General features: G+C 31.3%; 2 protein-coding genes across 2 annotated transcripts in view; both read right to left on the bottom strand.

Moving 5' to 3' along the window:
* Positions 1 to 3,243: 3,243 nt before the first annotated feature.
* Positions 3,244 to 7,862, bottom strand: LOC108904305. Its single transcript, XM_018706803.1, has 5 exons — positions 7,715 to 7,862; positions 7,373 to 7,656; positions 7,147 to 7,317; positions 4,052 to 4,185; positions 3,244 to 3,765 (listed from the first exon to the last, which is right to left on the bottom strand). The coding sequence occupies exons 1-5, from the start codon at positions 7,827 to 7,829 to the stop codon at positions 3,342 to 3,344; spliced, it is 1,128 nt and encodes a 375-aa protein (XP_018562319.1). The 5' UTR covers positions 7,830 to 7,862; the 3' UTR covers positions 3,244 to 3,341.
* A 174-nt stretch (positions 7,863 to 8,036) lies between these two features.
* Positions 8,037 to 18,938, bottom strand: part of LOC108904308 (cadherin-related tumor suppressor) — a 55,772-nt gene continuing 44,870 nt past the window's right edge. The window contains exons 24-31 of the mRNA XM_018706809.2: positions 14,371 to 14,787; positions 14,207 to 14,308; positions 11,222 to 11,438; positions 10,936 to 11,045; positions 9,984 to 10,144; positions 9,162 to 9,365; positions 8,861 to 9,049; positions 8,037 to 8,253 (exon numbers count right to left, since the gene is read on the bottom strand). Coding sequence (XP_018562325.1) covers positions 8,148 to 8,253; positions 8,861 to 9,049; positions 9,162 to 9,365; positions 9,984 to 10,144; positions 10,936 to 11,045; positions 11,222 to 11,438; positions 14,207 to 14,308; positions 14,371 to 14,787 — 1,506 coding nt within the window. The 3' untranslated portion in view covers positions 8,037 to 8,147. The remainder of the gene's footprint in view (positions 8,254 to 8,860; positions 9,050 to 9,161; positions 9,366 to 9,983; positions 10,145 to 10,935; positions 11,046 to 11,221; positions 11,439 to 14,206; positions 14,309 to 14,370; positions 14,788 to 18,938) is intronic.

Below are 18,938 nucleotides of genomic sequence, written 5' to 3'. Positions count from 1 at the left end.
ACGGCAAATAAAACAACCAGCAATAACACATCCTCTTTTTTCACATCTGCGCACGTTCTCGCGCATGACATTTCTTGGTAGGAAATCCGTCAAAATGCTGTCAGTAGCGTCGTAGCGTCTATAACCGAGTTTAGTTTATTTCACTTTGCTGTTGCAGTAAAGTCATAGGCGTGCATTTGTTGAATTAGTTGTTTGTGAATAGTTGTTTATAATTTGGTGTAGTACTGACATAGTGTGAGACTAACGTTATTTGTTATTTAAGTATAACAATGTATAAGACAATGAGTCATGGTGTTTGTGCAGTGAGAAGTTGTAGAAATCAGAGATATTCTTCAAAGAAAAGTTTCTTTAGATTTCCTGCTGATACAACAAGGTATGTGTAGTGCTAAAATGTGAAAAGATTATAGTTTTTACACCAATTATTAAATTGACATTATAACCTACATATAACATCCTTATCTAAAATGGTTGGTTTATAAAAAAGTATTAGTCCTAACTTAGCCGTAACTTAACCTTAATCTTAGTCCTAAAAAGTTAAATGTACAGAATGTAATGTATTGGTTTATAAAAATCTTTTAACCTTGCCCTACCTCTATATATTATATTTTGTACATTTAACTTTTTAGGACTAAGATTAAGGTTAAGTTACGGCTAAGTTAGGACTAATACTTTTTTATAAACCAACCATTTTAGATAAGGATGTTATATGTAGGTTATAATGTCAATTTAATAATTGGTGTAAAAACTATAATCTTTTCACATTTTAGCACTACACATACCTTGTTGTATCAGCAGGAAATCTAAAGAAACTTTTCTTTGAAGAATATCTCTGATTTCTACAACTTCTCACTGCACAAACACCATGACTCATTGTCTTATACATTGTTATACTTAAATAACAAATAACGTTAGTCTCACACTATGTCAGTACTACACCAAATTATAAACAACTATTCACAAACAACTAATTCAACAAATGCACGCCTATGACTTTACTGCAACAGCAAGGTGAAATAAACTAAACTCGGTTATAGACGCTACGACGCTACTGACAGCATTTTGACGGATTTCCTACCAAGAAATGTCATGCGCGAGAACGTGCGCAGATGTGAAAAAAGAGGATGTGTTATTGCTGGTTGTTTTATTTGCCGTGCTAGAGTCTCCAGTGCATAAGCGCTACAACGGCGACTCCTTAAACTTTACTTTGGGTCATAAAACTGGATCCGAATTTGTATAAGTGGCCCATAAGAGTCTTCGCTCCTTGTCTACATTCCATAGTTGGGCAATAGCTAGATCGCATTTTAGTGCCTGCATTAGAAAGTGAACAAGTTATTACCCTTTAATGTTCTATTCTTCGAGCATATACCACTTGAGGTAGCATGCCATTGCAAAAAATGTGGCTGAGTGTGCGAGAAAGACAGATAGTATCTCAGTAATTGCTGTCTCACTCTAGCACGCACACGCGATTAGTTGAAAATGAATGCTCGCGCTCATTGGTTCCCGCAGGGCTAACGTCGTTAAAGCAAAAAATGTGATAGCATGTACTGAGATAAGATCTGTCTCTCTCGCACACTCAGCCACACTTTTCGCAATGGCATGCTACCTCCAGTAATATATGCTCGAAGGTTTTATTTGAATCCACCCCAGTAAATGAAATTGAAATTATAGTACTTGTAAAGTCCCTAGATAGTCCAGGCGGTATCTGTTTCGGGTTGGGTAAAGCGCATATGATCGGAGATTTTTGCTTTAACGGCTTCTAAATAACATCAGAAATGATAATTTTTCTATGCAAATGAAAAAAAAACGTGGGCTTAATTGTTATTGCAAAAAAGTATAAAAAAATAGCAGAAAAATTAATTTATTTCTTGGATTTCTCGTCGACAACTTAGCAACTATTAATTTTAGACAAAAATGGAAAAGGAAAAAAAGTTTTGTAATTAAATACAACAAGATAGTTAGTTGCAATTCAAAAAAAAAATTGTTGAAAAAATCGGAAAAATCATTTAAAAAATTGCAAAAAATGTTAGTTTATTTGTCAATTTTTTTCAGACACTTGAATAATACCTCGGATCTTCATACTTTTCTTAATTAAACTTCTTAGTGCATAGAATCATCACACCAAATTTCATCCAATTCGGTTCGATAGTTTTTACATAATAATTGTTTAAATTTTTCATTTTTTTTTTAATTAAAAAATTTTCAAAATCAAATTTCTAAAAATTTAAAGCCTTTGAATACTTGAAAATTTCACTACAAAAAGAAAAGCTGTCAAGCTTTAAAATGGTTTTTGAAAAATTTAAATCGGACGATTAGGTGAGCCGTGGTGATTGTTTAAACATTTTCGCAATTTTCACGTTTATAATAAACAATTGCAATAATTTAATGTTTTTTTAAAAAAATTTTTTATTCTAAAATATGGTTTGAAAATACTCGGAAAGACGAGTATTTTACAGCAAAACTATAAGAGTATAAGGCAGTGGCGTACACACGCCCCCCTATGTGCTTTAACTTTTAACAATAATTATATAGGTACCTATTAAAACTTCCTATTGCCGTATATATTTTGTTGTTTCCAATATCGTACTTGAATCGGACTAAACGTTGCAACGTCGCTTTTTAGTTTCGTCTGCTTCCCTGTGCTCTAGTTTCGTGCCGCGAAAATCTTACTGCAAAGTGTAACCCCCCCTTACAAAAAAGCTGTGTACGCCACTGGTATAAGGGCTGTTTTTTGAACTAATAGGTTTATCATTCCGAGTACTTTCCAGATATAAATTTTCACAATTTGCAATCACATCCCATTTAAAATGTCACTCAAAGATATTCAAGACCGCGTGAAATCAATGAGGTATCAGTGGTGGGGGGAGCAAACACAGCTACTCCGATCTGAATTCTCGAGTTCAAAACAGCTTCTAATGGACCAATTTCGATGATTTTTTTAAATCGATGTCTCGCAACTTAAAATATTCAATTATCATATTTTCAACTACCTTTTATTATTAATTATTGGATTATGTTTATTTATTTACTATGTTAATATTCACGACCAAAATTTTTGCATGTTGCATCAGGTAATACTAGTAAGTTTGTTTAAATATTATAAAATTGTTTAAACAATAATTATTTAAATAAATAACTGAAAATTGGTCTCATCTTCATTAATCACACATCTGGAGCCAGATTTTCAGGTGGAATCAAATTTATACGTCGCATAAAAAGTATACCCAACTTTTTTTTTTGTGTGGCTGTGTTATTGTTATAAAAATGCCTTTATTAAAGTAATCAATCACTGAAAAAAATATACATAATACACCTAACAAAGCAATTAAGTAGTTAAATAGTTACTACATTTTCACTGGTTCACAAGAAGATATAGTTTCGTTTCCTTTTTCACATTTCTCCAATACGCAGATGTAATAGTTCAATTCACGACTGTAATTATCAATATCTTTTTCCACATCTTCGATATTAACGTTTTCAATTTGTTCTTTAGTTCTCTTCAACTCGTTTAATAATTGTTGCCCCTCCTTTACATTATATTTTTCATTTAATTTTTCTATCTCAGCTTGATGTTCCTCTTGAAGCTGTTTCAATCTATCCTTTATTACGTCTTCATTATGTCCCGAGAGATTGTTAATCATTGCTTTTAACTTTTCTATTTCCTCAGCTAGAGCAAGGGTTTCGTTAGTCAGATGATAGATATCTTCTAATTCTTTTTCCTTATCTAGAAACTTTTTTGTACCAGAAAGGACGTCATCTGCATTTTTTCTAAAAAAATGAATAGTTTATTGTAACAGTGACAAATCCATACCTAGCTTAGTTCTGATTTTCAGACAAATACAAAGTATAAAGAAAAAAGTAAAATATAGGTTGGTACCTATATAAATATGTAGGTAGACAGTAGCTAAACTAATTTTAAAAAGTCCGTAGGAAGTATTAATTAAAAACTGTTGAAATATCTCAATTTTGTGAAAATATAAGCTGATTTGGCAATGACTTAGATTTTTTAAGTATTAATTTTCTCGATCTTATATAGATCTCTATGTAGACTTACTTGTTTTGGGAGGCTTTATTCTTCAGATTATCAACGTTGTCTTTAAAAACACTTAAAACGAATAAATTAGCTAACTGGAGAAATAATAACTTCAGGTCGTTGTGGAATTTACTAAAACAGTTTGTGGAAGGGCCCTAAAATAATTCAGTGTTAGTTAGTTAGCCCACAGAATAATTGCTTCCAGCAATATCAGTTAGGGGTCTTGTCTGTGAAGTTAGACATCTTCAAAAAACATTCAGACTTCAATTGACACGATTTTAATAATAATTAAGGACTAGATTGTTACTATAGACCGATCAACTCATTTAGAGGGAAAAAATAAATAAATGCGTGAGCAGGGGAGGCGGAGGGTTGATTTGAGGGGTTGAAAAGTTATGAAAAATTGTATCATTGGAATTTCTAGCAAAAGTTGACGTCAAACAAAAAAGTATGCAATACAAAAGTTGTAGATCATGCAAAAATCTACAACTTTTGTAAAAGTAATTTTTTAACATAACCTCAAAATTTCTGAGAAAAATGCGCAAAACAGGTTTTTTTCTGATTTTTTGTCTTTTATTTCTCATTTCTGCACAAATAATTTAATTTTGACGAAACTTGGTGAAAGTATACCTTTCTCTATCTTTAATAACCTCAAATTTTTTTTAGATAAGAAAATCGAGACGTTTCTGAGATATTCATTTTTTTCGGCCTGAAACACTTTTTTTTTCAAAGAAAAATTCTACTTAAAAAAATTACAGAGTTCTGCCGGTATCATTTTTTTCGTTTTGACAAATTTTTTGGTGAAATACAAAAATTTGCAATCACAATTCAAAAACATGCTCAAAAATAAAAAAAGTAAAAAATGACTTGCAGCAATGAAATTTTCAGTAATTGTTGTTAATTTGTTTAAATTTAAATAAAAATCAAAAACTGATTACACCATTCAATTGTACGGAAAAAATACAAAAAAAACTGTCTCATTGTTTGACCCAAAACTATTTTTATACAGTATTGCTATAAACATAAGTTGAATAGTGAATAAATAAAATTAATAATATTTTTTTTCCGTAGGATCGATTAGTGAACTTATTTTTTTTAAGTTTGATGAATTCATAGATATACAGTGTGTCCAAGATAAGGATGATAGCATTAAGATCTAGGAAACGGTAAAATATACGGGGTTGCTCAGATTAGAAAAAAGTTGTGTTTTTTATACCTAACAATATGCTGTGTAGAAAGTTTTAAAATTCCGGGTAGTTCCGGAAATATCCGGAAAAACCCTAAATTTTGCTAAATTGTTTAATTTTTTCTGGGTTTATTTGAAAACGAGTTTTAAAATAAATTACATATTTACATTGCCACTTTTTTCGCTCTATACAATGGCGTGGCGTCAACATTTTTGCAATCCGACGTTTCGTCTTCGAGGAGCCATCATCGGATTAATTTTTTTAAATACGTCGTTGCTTTATGACACAATTTAAAGTCATTTTTAAATCTAAATTAGAGGATATTACTATTAATCGTTTAAAAAGTTGTTTGTTTTATCTATAATTTAAAATTTTTCCTGAGTACGACTCTGAACGCTTTCAAAATATCTATTGGATGAAGTCATAACAGTATAAAAGTCAATACCGCACAAAATATACAACAATTATTTACTACTGTTAGCAATACTAATCAGAAGTAATAAAATATTTCATAAATTTGTATTATTTTTTTATTAGGTACTTTTTAAATTATGGATTAAAAAAATTGTTGGATATTTCGTGTTGTATTGACTATTATTCTCTCCTCTCTCTCTCTCTCCTCCAATAGATACAGGTATTTTGAAAGCGATCAGAGCCGTACTCAGGAAAAATTTTTAATGATAGGTAAAAACCTTTTTAAGCGATCACAATAGTAATATCATCTAATACAGAATTAAAAATGTCTAGATTTTGTCATAGAAATAGCAGCGATATATTTAAAAAAATTAATCTGACGATGGCCCGTCGAAAGCGAAACGTCGGATTGCAATAATGTTGACGCCATTGGATAGAGCGAAAAAAGTGGCATTGTAAATATGCAATTTATTTAAAATTCGTTTTCAAATAAAGCCAGAAAAAAAATAAAACGATTTTGCAAAATTTCGGGTTTTCGGATTTCGCGTCAACAGTAGACTTTGCAGTTAATACTTTGTATTGCTGAAATCTCAAAACATCCTGAGATAATTTATCATTTGTGCATTTGTAATTCGACTTAGATGTTTATAGCAATACTGTACAAAAATAAAGTTTTGGGTCAAACAATGAAGCAGTTTTTTTTTAAATTTTTTTCCGTAGAATTGAATGGTGTAATCAATTTTTGAATGTTTTTCAATTTAAATAAATTATCAACAATAAATGTAAAATTCATTGTTACAAGTCATTTTTTATTTCTTTTTTGGATTTTTGAGCAGGTTTTTGAAATGTTATTACAAATTTTTTTATTTCACCAAAAAGTATGTCAAAACGAAGAAAATGATTACCGACAGAACTCTGTGTGATGATTTTTTTAAGTAGAATTTTTCTTTGAAAAAAAAAGTGTTTCAGGCCGAAAAAATGAATATCTCAGAAACTTTCTGATTTTTTTATCTACAAACAATTTGAGGTTATTTAAGACAGAGAAAGGTATACTTTGACCAAGTTTCGTCAAAATTAAATTATTTTTGCGGAAATGAGAAATAAAAAACGAAAAATCAGAAAAAAAACTGTTTTTCGCATTTTTCTCGGAAATTTTGAGGTTATGTTAAAAAGTGACCTCTACAAAAGTTGTAGATTTTTGCATGATCTACAACTTTTGTGTTGGATACTTTTTTGTTTGACCTTAACTTTCGCCAGAAATCCCAATGATACAATTTTTCATAACTTTTCAATCTCCCAAGTCAACCCTCCGCCGCCCCTGCTCACGCATTTATTTTTTTTAGATTTATTATAAGCCCTTTTACCGTTTCCACTTATAAAAGTCCAGGTAACAATTTTTTTTTTTCACCAAGTGTAATTTGGTTGGACTACTAGGAATAACTTAGGAATAACAAATTAGGTATTAAAAATTAAAAAAAATATAATTTAGTTTTAGTTAGTATAAAGTATAATCACCTCTGTTATCAATTTTTCTAGCAAATCAAGCTCATCTGAAACACTATGTGGGACATTCATTATATCTTTGGTGTAGTTGTGCCCATTCAATTGCTCTAAAAACTTCTTCCACTTTGCTAATTCTTCTTCTTGTTCCGTAATATCTGTAGATGCTGGCCGATGAACAGTTTTCTATAAACTATTTTATTGAAATATTATAGTGGATTATTAAAATTTAAGTACTTGCATTTGCACTTATTTCTGCATCTTCTCTCTCCAAGGGCCAGCTTTTGTTAAATTTGATCTGTTTTATTTCATCTTCTATTGCTTTTAAACTGTCTAAAAGCGGTTCTAGCTTCGCATTTGAATCGTCGTTGTTTTCTTTTATACCACTATTATATTTTTCTAACTGGTTTAGACCTGAATTTGCTTTATTAATAGTTTTATTAAGTTTGCTTAATAGATCCTCCAATATTTTGTTTATATTTCCATATTTTTCCAAAATTCCATCAAACACCTTTTGAATATTATCTAAAATATCCTCTCATAAAAACCCGATACCTAATTTGCATTTTTATTAATGTTTTACCTCTTTCACCTCCTATTAGGGTGTGATAATACTTGTAATTTTTATCCTTATCACACTGAGCGTTAGATTTAGCGAAGTATATGCCAAAAATTAATAATAATATTGCTTTATTCATGTCAGATTTTAAAAAGAGATCTACTTATGTCATAAAAACATTTGTAGTTACTGCTTCATCTAATTCTGTAATTGTATGTAATATGTCTTATCTAAGATAAGGAAAGATAAAACTTATTTGTTCTTCATTAGCTTAAGTATCTAGATACAGTCATTTCTCTGGTTTTATAAATACACTTAGTTCATAATTAAACAAATTCTATTTTAGTAAAATAGTTTTTATTATCTTACATTGTATTTACAACTTACCTATATACAATACATATTTAATTTAATAACTTAATTGTTACTTAAATATAACGCACGCAACATAATCTATTTACATATAGGAATGGCTACCATTTGGAACATGTGGCGCTGATGGATGATAATCAAACTCTGGGTTGTCTTCAATTCCTATAAGGTCGGAGTCTCCACTCCTTATACTAAAACAAAACAGCATAATTACCATTTTTTAAAAATCAAGTTGATATATGAATTGATAGCAAATCTCCTCTAAAGTTAGCTAAAAAGAGATTCAGAAAATTAATTGAGTGCCCAATTAAAATATCAAACGGGTTAAGTGCCATCTTTCATGAAATTGTATCTGTACTGTATACCTGTGAAAACAACATGTAATGCGCTTAAGTATCGATACTTAAATAAAATTAAAATTTAATGGTTGTAGTATTTTAGATCAAAATGTTGGGGTTTGGGGTATTACGCAATACACATTTCAAAATAATAATAAAAGAAAATTGAGGGAATAAAAAATGTATTGAACATTAAAACTTGTTTCAAGGTTGACAATATAAACTTCGCTCCAAAATGATTGTTGATTACGGGATTTTATCAATATCTAGGGACTTTGGTGCCAGTGTTTGTTTTATGGGTGCTAAATCTCACTATTTATTAGATGGGTTGATATTGCCCGGTAAACGTTGTAAAGTTGTTAATTAGAAAGTTTATTTACAAAATACAATTTCCTCTGAGGTGGAAACAATAAAATTTTTTGGCAGACGCGTATGTATACATTCATACATTTGTTCTTACCTGTGTGCGTCGTATTCATCAAATTTGGATAGGTCTTTCTTAACATCGTCGCTGTTGATGTTAAATATGGGATTAGATCCCTCTATAGCATGTTTGTTGGTAGTTGGAGCAGAAATACCCAGCCTATTAAGACCTGATTCCTGGGATCCAAATTTGTTCGTAGTTAATTTCTTAATTCTGTTATTCAATCTGGAAAAATAATCGTTTGAAGTATAGTAAACATTTAAAGGAAACATCTAAGAACATCATAATATCTGGTGAATGAAAATCAGGTACAAATAATAACAGTATTGTCACTTACTCTCTTGTCTTCAGTACAAATGTGACCAACAGGATCAAGCAGAGCGCGCCCAATACAACTGATACACCCACGAGCCAAGCCTTCAGCACTTCTTCTAAATTCTCTGTGGATGTGGCGGTGGCTGGGAAGCTCATAAGGGTCAGTCCAGTTCTGTTCCTTACCTCCACAACTAGTTCTGAGAAGGTGTTTATGTTGGACACCATTCTGAAACCATACGGTTGAATCTTTTACTTCACGCATTAGTAAAATATTTAAATCCAATTCCTCAAATCTTATTACCAGTATGTTCTTCAGATAAAATTAAATATACGAAGTTTTCGTTCTTACGAAGTTATCGCAGTTTGGAAATGCTGTTTTTTTTAAATATCTTCAAAAATATTTTTGCAAACACTTGTTTTTTGCCATAGATTGTACAGTTATAGAGACAAAAAATATATTGCTTGACCAAACACATCATGTCCGCAAGATCTGCAGCTCAAGAAGAGCCCGTGATAGAAGTGACAAAGACAGGAGACCTTAGTTTTTAATTTTACTTAGATCCGGTAAATATAGTTATTTAATAGAGATTTTATATTACATGCTTCATATTTAAATATACTCGTGGACAAGATGAATTTGTTCAGGCTATATTTAGAGCTTTTTATGTCGCTGAAAAATTAACTCAAGGTGAAGATTTTGATAATACGATTTTCGAATAAAACTGAAATATGTAACGTTACATAACAACACATAAAACAAGAACAACATAAGTTTTACAGTCGACTCAGAAAATGAAAAGAGAAAATGTGATTTAAATATTTTGCAAATCACAACTGTATTTACCTCAGAATCGTACTAGATTCTATGGCCTCTATGGTAGTGCTGTTTATGAAATAGAGGCTAGCCAGTGTTCTATCTGTCAATTCTACGCCATCCTCAGTCGCTTTCAGGATATCTTGTTTATACGCCTCGTAGCCTATTATTTCAGAAATCACCTCCAACATCTTAAAATTAAATGCTTAATTAATTCATTATAATGATATGAAAATATGAGTGATTTAGAACATCGATCGTTTAATTTATTTATAGCTTTTCTTCGGTACTTAATAGGATCAGAAAGAATTCGCTACTATTTAAAGGGTGTACCACAACAGCGTATCAAAAATGAAAGAGCGTATAAATTTAAAAATATTTTCCTCAAGGATTACGATATTTGTTGAGATATAATTCCAAGAAAAGTAAGTCTAGTAAAATAACTTTCAAATAAATATCTTTATTTAAAATCAAGCACGCTGTACAGTTTTCTATAATTTTTACATTAGTGAAAATATTTGGAAAATTAAAAGTTTTCATTCTTTCCAGAACCGTTATTTTTGTACGGCATAAAGGTTTTTATGTCATATTTTTGTCTTGGGTCGAAATGCCGTTAATTTCTATTTAATTAATTTACCCGGCCCAAAATTGGAAAGTTTGATTTTCCGCTGACAACCCATGTGCCACGGAGAATTGACGGCATAGTGCTCAAATGTTTTCTTTTAGGTTGTAGTATTTAAGTCATAGACTCTTACGGTGCCTAAAATGATTAGGAAAATTTTCCTATCCGGGTCTTAGTCTATCAGTGTGTACTAAGCCGAGCGCAAAATTTGGGTCTATTTCAATCGCGCAATGGACTGTTCCAGGTAATGAAGCAATCTCAAACAATGCCATTTCCGCTACTCTGTTCTGGTATCTACCTATTTTTCATAAATATTAAGAATTAAGTAATAATAAGAACATTCCGCAATATTCTACTTACTCCAACTTCTTGGTCCTGAACTTCGTCTACAGTGTTGTAGAATCTGAAATCCACGGTATTATCGCTTGTTATTATGAAAATTGTTACAGAAGTCGTGTTCCCGTGTGGTCCTAAAATAAAGGATAAATTGTATTAAAATATTTTACAAGGAAAAAAAAGATTAAATGCTAAGTAGTAAATTAAACAACCCAACAATAGTTTTAAAAATATGTTACAATCAAATACTCAGATCAGATTTAATGCAATTGTATAATAAAATACACAATCTTGCATCTGGCTTACTTACCGTTTCCGAACTGATCTTTGACGTCCCATACGGTTACGTCAAATTGAAAATATCCAGACATAATACTGTCCACTTGGAAGTTCAGTCTAATTTCTCCAGATGATTCAGATACCAAGAATGGCTCTTGTATATTGTTCAATCCTGAACCAATGACGTTAACTGTCCCGTTTAGGAAGTACGTCAGTTTGCCCTGATCTATCTTGTCTGCATCTGTAGCCTTTAATAAAAAAAATAATTCTATAACTAACCAAATATACCAGTTCTAAGTTGATTGGCTAAACCATTACCTGGTAATGGTTAGAGAGATCAATACAAAATATATTTCTCATAGAAAAAATATACTAGTTTTCTTTAAACTATACTAGAATTTCTTAAAGATCTATGTTTTTTCTGAAATCGTTTCAATGTGGTTATACTTCTATGGCATATACAGTGTGTCACAAAATGATGGAACAAAATTCATATTTTTTCCAGTTCAATCACTGAAACAGGTCAATTAGTAAACAGAAATTGTCACTTTTCTGCAAAATTTTCTATTTTTTTAGCCTTTCTGGTGCACGCCTATGAATATTTGAGAATATTCGTTGATCAGGTATCATTCTATTGGGATAGCACTTCACGTACAGACGCACAGTGGGCTCGATTTGAAAAAAGGTGGCCAAAAATCGAAAAAATGATAGTCACCGAATGAGTTTAGTACTATAGAATCTTGTAGAGGAGGCTTTGGTGAATGTTATTCCAAAAGGAAAGTGAGATATCTTTTATACCTGAGACGCTACATTAGTTCATAGTTACCGTTCTCGGCACAACGTGAACCACGTGTAGCGGCTCCGAAATATCACTTTTACTTAAAGTGCACGTAACTTTTTATTCCAGTGTCCTTTTTCAATTCTGTTTGATGGAGGACGTTAAGGAAGGAATGTAGAATATTTACGTATATAATGTTTTTATTAATTTATACTAGCGGGTGTTAGAAATCATGTCAAAGATGTGTTTACATAATGGTTTTCCTTGTAAAAATTTTTACCGTAAATTAGCAAAAAAGTTATCTATCCAGCGGGAACCCAGAAGTAGAGATATGGAGCATATAGTTAATGATGTTTTATAATAGAATCTGGAAGAAAAATTTGCTCGTCTCTGCCTCTGTACTTGTGAGGTTAGAAATACGCGACGCCGGGCAGCTACTTTGTTAGGTTAAGGTCGACGCAGTCACACAGCAGGGGTCCGAAACTACCTGCTATTGAAAGATGTAGAATAGTATACCATAGCTTTTTTTGATAATTTTCATATATACATACCGGGTGTGTTATTTTAATGTATTATTAAATTTTTATCCTTCTTGCAATTGATCATTCCAATAAACTCCGCGAAAATATTATTGTTTATAAATATAATTTTCCTTATTTTACACTTAAAGCTTGTTATATGAGAAATGTGTTTTTATTTAATATTACATCGCATTATGTCTGTATTTTAGAATCGCGTATTGATAAAATAATCTGTACTCGTCGAGAACTGTTCGAGATCAAACGGAACGATTTGAACTTGGACTTGGACACGCAACTTAAATGTTTGGAACAACATTTTGCTACAAAGATGGAATGTTTTTTTCAATGGATTGACAGCCTCTGAAGAATCTGTTGCCCAAACTTAAAAGAAGATGGAAACTATCTCAAAGAACAACAAAATGCTTTCTTCAAAATATTGAAACCTAAAAAAAAGTTAAAATTTGTCATCGAAGGCCCTAGAGCTTTTATTTTCCCAGATGATGATGAGTCTGAAAATTTTCTAGAAATTTCGGATAAGCATAATACTGACTCTGATTTCGAACATGATAACTATCCCGACAGTGATAGCGACTGAATAAAAACTGCTACTCCGACAATTTTTTAAATAAAAATTTTGCAATTGTAATATTATAATCGTTATTAGCAACCTTGAATACCCTTATACACCAATTTATATGCAATTCCAAACAATTTTTAATTAAGTGGTCGGCCATATTGGATCCGCCATTTTGAATTTTGAAATTATAATATAAAATTCGTAATCAGCGACCTCGAAAACTCTTATATAACAATTTATATGAAATTCCGAATAATTTTTAATGAAGTGATCGGCCATATTGGATCCGCCATTTTGAATTTTGAAATTATGATATGAAATTCGTAATTAGCGACCTCGAAAACCCTTATATACCAATTCACATTCAAATTCAAAACTTCTTTCTATTTTTGGCCAACTTTTTTGAGATCGGGCCCACTGTGAGACGTCTAGCAAGGCCATACATGAAATGCATTTCAGCCATTTCAAAATTCGTAACATTTAGCATTGTTATAAGATTATAATGGTTAATGAGTATTTAAAACACTTTTACACTTTACAGTTTATAACTTAATATTTAATTTATAAATATATGCAGACCTAAGTTATGATTTCAAATGTGCACTGTCAAAATTAATAAAAAGAAAAGATTATGCTAAGAAATCCAGACTCTACTGGACCATTTTAAGAATTTCATCCAACGAATTACACAAAATCGCTATTTATTTTTTTCTCGATAACGATCGCAGATACGAAAAAATCATAAGAAACCAAAAAGTTTATCAACAAAATATAAAATTTAATTTTGAATTTAGAATCTATCAGCGGCGCACCGCACAAAAGTTCAGGGGAAGAAAAGGGGACATGACCCCCGAAAAAATATCGCTATGTAGAAGGGCTACCTATTTGTACTATAAAATATAGAGCGTCCTATTAAAAAAAAGTCGGAAATGTTATAGGTCTGTCAAGCATGTCTCAAAAAAAATAAAAAATATAGCAGAAAAGTGACAATTTCTATTTACTAATTGACCTGTTTTAGCGACTTTTTTAAATCCAACTGGAAAAACATAAGAATTTTGTTCCATTATTTTTGAACATATTATATAACATGTAGATCAATTTCAATTAAAGAAATATCATTATTGTTTTACAAGTAGGTACCTCAAGTGTCAAAATAATAGTGCTCGAAGAATATCCTGCCATTACAGCACCAAAGAATTTGTCCCTACTCCATTGCGGCCAATTATTGTTGATTTCAATCACCTACAACAAAATTTGCTTCTTACTCTTTCAGTTATTCTTTTGAATATTTGAATTTTACTCACGTTACATGTGACACTTAAAAATGAGGAGGGATTGTGACTAGTAGGTGACGAGTCGTTAGATGCTACAATCTTAAATTCTAACTGTTCATTTTCTTTGAAACTGATAACTTTTTTCAGGGATATCACGCCAGTGAACTCATCTACTTCAAAGGTATTATCTATTACATCATTCGAAGACTCCGGATATATGTAATAAAATACTGGCAGATCCTCATCTTCTACTTCGTATGATGCTACGCAATCCAATTTTTGTGTTTGATCCAGTTTTTCTTCCCTGAATTTGAATTCCATTGATGTACAGCTGAACACGGGCTTCTGGTTGTTGTCTAAGAAGTTTATTGTTATGTTCGTCTCACTTGTGTAAGATGCCTCTCCAGATTGGGGTTCTCCCTCTCTGGCTGTAGCAATCAGCTTCAACTTAAAAATAAAAAATATTTGATGCAGAATTATATTACGTCTTCAAGTAAAGTAGATAGCAATGAAAATAATGCAATCAGAATGTTATGACATAATGTATATTGTTACAAGGTCTAAATGAAAAATCGACATAAGGAAAATTACATTATTTTCACCCAAAGAATTTGTTAACGGCCTGACCTGCTTTTTTTATACCCTGTAAAATGTACACGTCTTTTTATATAATCTTTCCAAACATTAGGAAATATATATACAGGATGTTTTCATTAAAATTTCTTAGCTCTGTACCTCAAAGACCAAAGTAGTGCAAATGAGATTAATCTTTATTGCGATATAGATGGGGCAGTGAACCAAAGAAACTTGTCCCTGACAGGCATTTTAGATCAATCCATGTGAAAAAGTAGTTACTAAATTTTGGTCAGTTTTTAATATGGCCAATTTCTGAAAAATTTGTAATTTCCAAGATATTCGAAGCCGTAAGAATTTTTTTAACCTATGCAAGCTGGTTAAAATAAAATAAAAATTATTCTGTTTAACTTCATGTTTGAATGCAAATTATTAATTTATTATTGGAACTTCTGTTTTTTTTTGGTAAATAAAAAAATGTAGTTAGTATCTATATATTATTGTTAGTAATTTGTACATTTTGCTCAGAATTTAAATTGAATTACATGGATTAGTTTTAAAAGTTTAATTTACTGAAAGATTTCTTTGAGTCGCAGCGCCATCTATTAAGAGTGATACTGTCTCGAGTACATTTCAAATTTCATTCAGTTCTCGAATCTGACCTACGCACTCATTTGCAGAGCTTCTATGCTCCAAAAACCCAGCCAAAAATAGTTGCCGGTGCTAGAGAACTTCTAGCCGATCATCTTCATGAAGCAGAAGATGTAAATTTTTTTAACCTATGTTTCGAAATCAGCCGACGAATCTGTTCATAGAGCCGCAAATCGTTCCAAATACTTCAAGTAGCTGCAGACGACGTCAAGAGCGACTTTCGCGGACGCCAAATTTTCACTCGTTTTGAATCCAAAACGTCAGAAATGATACGAAATTCAACCTGGGACACGATACTGAGTTGTCTCACATAGAATAACAGCTAGATTTCTCAAGGGGAAATCAGCAGCCATGAACCGTCTGAATCCCGAGAGACCAGGTGTCAGGATCCGAACCGAACAGTAGTCTCCGAGAATTCGCGGAGCTACCCTAAAGTGTGATCTAACGTCAACTCTGATTTCGCAGTTTTGTAATCCGAGCGACCGGTCTCTGACCAGTGTAAATACAGACTTGAATTCAAGCGTATTTATTAGCATTCAATATCTTGAAGCCGCCCTTGCTTATTTAAAGGTAAATAACTTATAAAGCCATAGAGATTCACAGGAAATCTAAAAAACCAAAAAGAGTTTTTTCAAATTTGTTGATCAAATTCCAACTTTTATACATAGTTGTATTGTATAACACCCCTTTACTTGTAACCTGACAATTTATTGCAAAAATGTACAACTTTTTTGCAATTTAGAACATTGTTAAAAGTGTGACTGCACCTTTTGAGACCTAGACAAGCCATCTAGCATCCAATTCGTTCAGGACTTCCTGTGCCTGGGGTGAAGATTATACAAAGCAGTACCAAAAGAGTATAAAACCAGAAATAGAGGCAGAAATAATGTAAAAAAATAGCCACAATAGTCTTGGATATTGAATCAATTCGGTAGAAAACGACTCAGTTGAAAAACTCAGTGTCAGCGCGAGCGTATTTAAGTTATAAGGAAACAACAGAGGGCGTCACTCTATCAGATCCGAAAGGGACACGACTGTCAGGTCCAGAGGGAACATCAAAAGCCAAGCAAAGGAAGTTGCTATGGAAAGGAGTCAAAACGCGCGAGTCTACACAGCAACCCTCAAGTAGTCCAGGCGGTATCTCTTTCGGCTTGGGTAAAACGCATATGATCGGAGATTTTTACTTTAACGACTTTTAAATAACATCAGAAGTGATAATTTTTCTATGCAAATAAAAAAAAACGTGGGCTTAATTGTTATTGCAAAAAAGTATAAAAAAAATCATTTTTTTCTTGGATTTCTTGTCGACAACTTAGCAACTATTAGTTTTAGACAAAAATGGAAAAGGAAAAAAAAATTAGTAATTAAATTTTCAACAAGATAGAGTTAGTTGCAATTAAAAAAAATTATTGTTGTTGCAAAAATCGGAAAAATCATTTAAAAAATTGCAAAAAATGCTAGTTTATTTGTCAATTTTTTTCAGACACTTGAATAATATCTAGGATCTTCATACTTTTCCCAATTAAACTTCTTAGAGTATAAAATCATCACACCAAATTTCATCCAATTCGTTTCGATAGTTTTTACATAATAATTGTTTAATTTTTTTTTTAATTAAAAATCAAATTTCTAAAAATCTGAAGCCTTTGAATACTTGAAAATTTCACCACAAAAAGAAGAGCTCTCAAGCTTTAAAATGCTTTTTGAAAAATTCAAATCATACGATTAGGTAAGCCGTGGTGATTGTTTAAACATTTTCACAATTTTCACGCTTATAAGCAATTGCAATAATTTAATGTTTCTTTCGATTTTTTTTAATTTTAAAATATGGTTTGAAAGTACTCGGAAAGATGAGTATTTAAAAAAAACCTGATGATCCGCCCATTATTTTTGGAGTTATAGCCCGTTAAAGTTAACTCTTATTTACAGTAAAATTATAAGGGTATAAGGGCTGTTTTTTGAACTAATAGGTTTGTCATTCCAAGTACTTTCCAGATATAAATTTTCAAAATTTGCAATCACGGTCGTCCCATTTAAAATTTCACTCAAAGGTATTCAAGACCGCGTGAAGTCAATGAGGTATCAGTGGTGGGGGGAGCAAACACACAGCTACTCCGATCTGAATTCTCGAGTTCAAAATATGCTCTGAGTATTGCACCCATAGCCAAGGGCAAATATGTAAAAATGCTTACAAAACAGTGGAAGTAGACGAGTTCGAAATCGATTTTGAAGAAGACGTGTCAGAATAAAGTGCAAGTGAACTCGACAATCAGATTTCAGAGTCGTTAGAAAATGATATTTTGCAGTTGCAGGACAAGGAAATCGACGACGAAATAGATTGTGATAATACTGATGAGGCATGTGAAAAATCACCAACTAGTAAAAGAATTAGATTAGATTAAATGTAAATAAAAATTGAAATAAATAGTTTACAATTTGAAAAATCATGAAAAGTGTGTATTGTTTATTCAAGAATCCAAAAGGTTCTTTACTTTTTTATATAAATAAAAAATAAATCTTAGATAAATATTTTAAATGTAAACGAAAAAATTAAAATTATAATTATTCACAATTTATTGTTTTTGAAAGATTTTTAGAAATTTATCGTACAACTAAAAATGAATATCAATTTTCAGTTGTTTATATAAATAATTATTGTTTAAACAATTTTATAATATTTAAACAAATTTACTAGTATTACCTGGTGCAACATGCAAAAATTTTGGTCGTGAATATTAACATAGTAAATAAATAAACATAATAAATTAATCATTTTTTAAAGTAACTGTGTATCGACATGTCAAAAGTCCAATAATTAATAATAAAAGGTAGCTGAAAATAAGATAATTGAATTTTTTAAGTTGCGAGACATCGATTTAAAAAAAAATCATCGAAATTGGTCCATTAGAAGCTGAGATAAGTGAAATTTTTCCGAGCGTCGCAGTTTTGACTCGAGAAGTCAGATCGGAGTAGCTTTATATCTGCAAAGTACTCGCAATGACAAACCTATTAGTTAAAAAAACATCCCTTATACCATTATATGTTTTGCAGTAAATAAGGGTTAACTTTAACGGACTATAACTCCGAAAATAATGGGCGGATCATCAGGTTTTTTCTTAAATACTCGCCTTTCCGAGCACTTTCAAACCATATTTTAAAATAAAAAAATTGAAAAAACATTAAATTATTGCAATTGTTTATAAGCGTGAAAATTGTGAAAATGTTTAAACAATCACCACGGCTCATCTAATCGTCCGACTGGAATTTTTCAAAAAGCATTTTAAAGCTTGAGAGCTCTTCTTTTTGTGGTGAAATTTTCAAGTATTCAAAGGCTTTAGATTTTTAGAAAATTGATTTTGAAAATTTTTTAATTA

Source organism: Anoplophora glabripennis, unplaced genomic scaffold, assembly GCF_000390285.2.
Source record: "Anoplophora glabripennis isolate ALB-LARVAE unplaced genomic scaffold, Agla_2.0 scaffold101, whole genome shotgun sequence".
Classification (NCBI taxonomy): domain Eukaryota; kingdom Metazoa; phylum Arthropoda; class Insecta; order Coleoptera; family Cerambycidae; genus Anoplophora; species Anoplophora glabripennis.
Note: the sequence above shows the minus strand (reverse complement) of the source record. Positions and strands in the feature narration are given on the sequence as shown.

Coding starts and splice junctions, on each gene's coding strand:
- LOC108904305 (XM_018706803.1), bottom strand. CDS start 7,829: ATGAATAAAGCAATATTATTATTAATTTTTGGCATATACTTCGCTAAA. Junction 7,657..7,714: donor CCTAATAGGAGGTGAAAGAG/GTAAAACATTAA, acceptor AGGATATTTTAG/ATAATATTCAAAAGGTGTTT. Junction 7,318..7,372: donor ATGCAGAAATAAGTGCAAAT/GCAAGTACTTAA, acceptor AATAGTTTATAG/AAAACTGTTCATCGGCCAGC.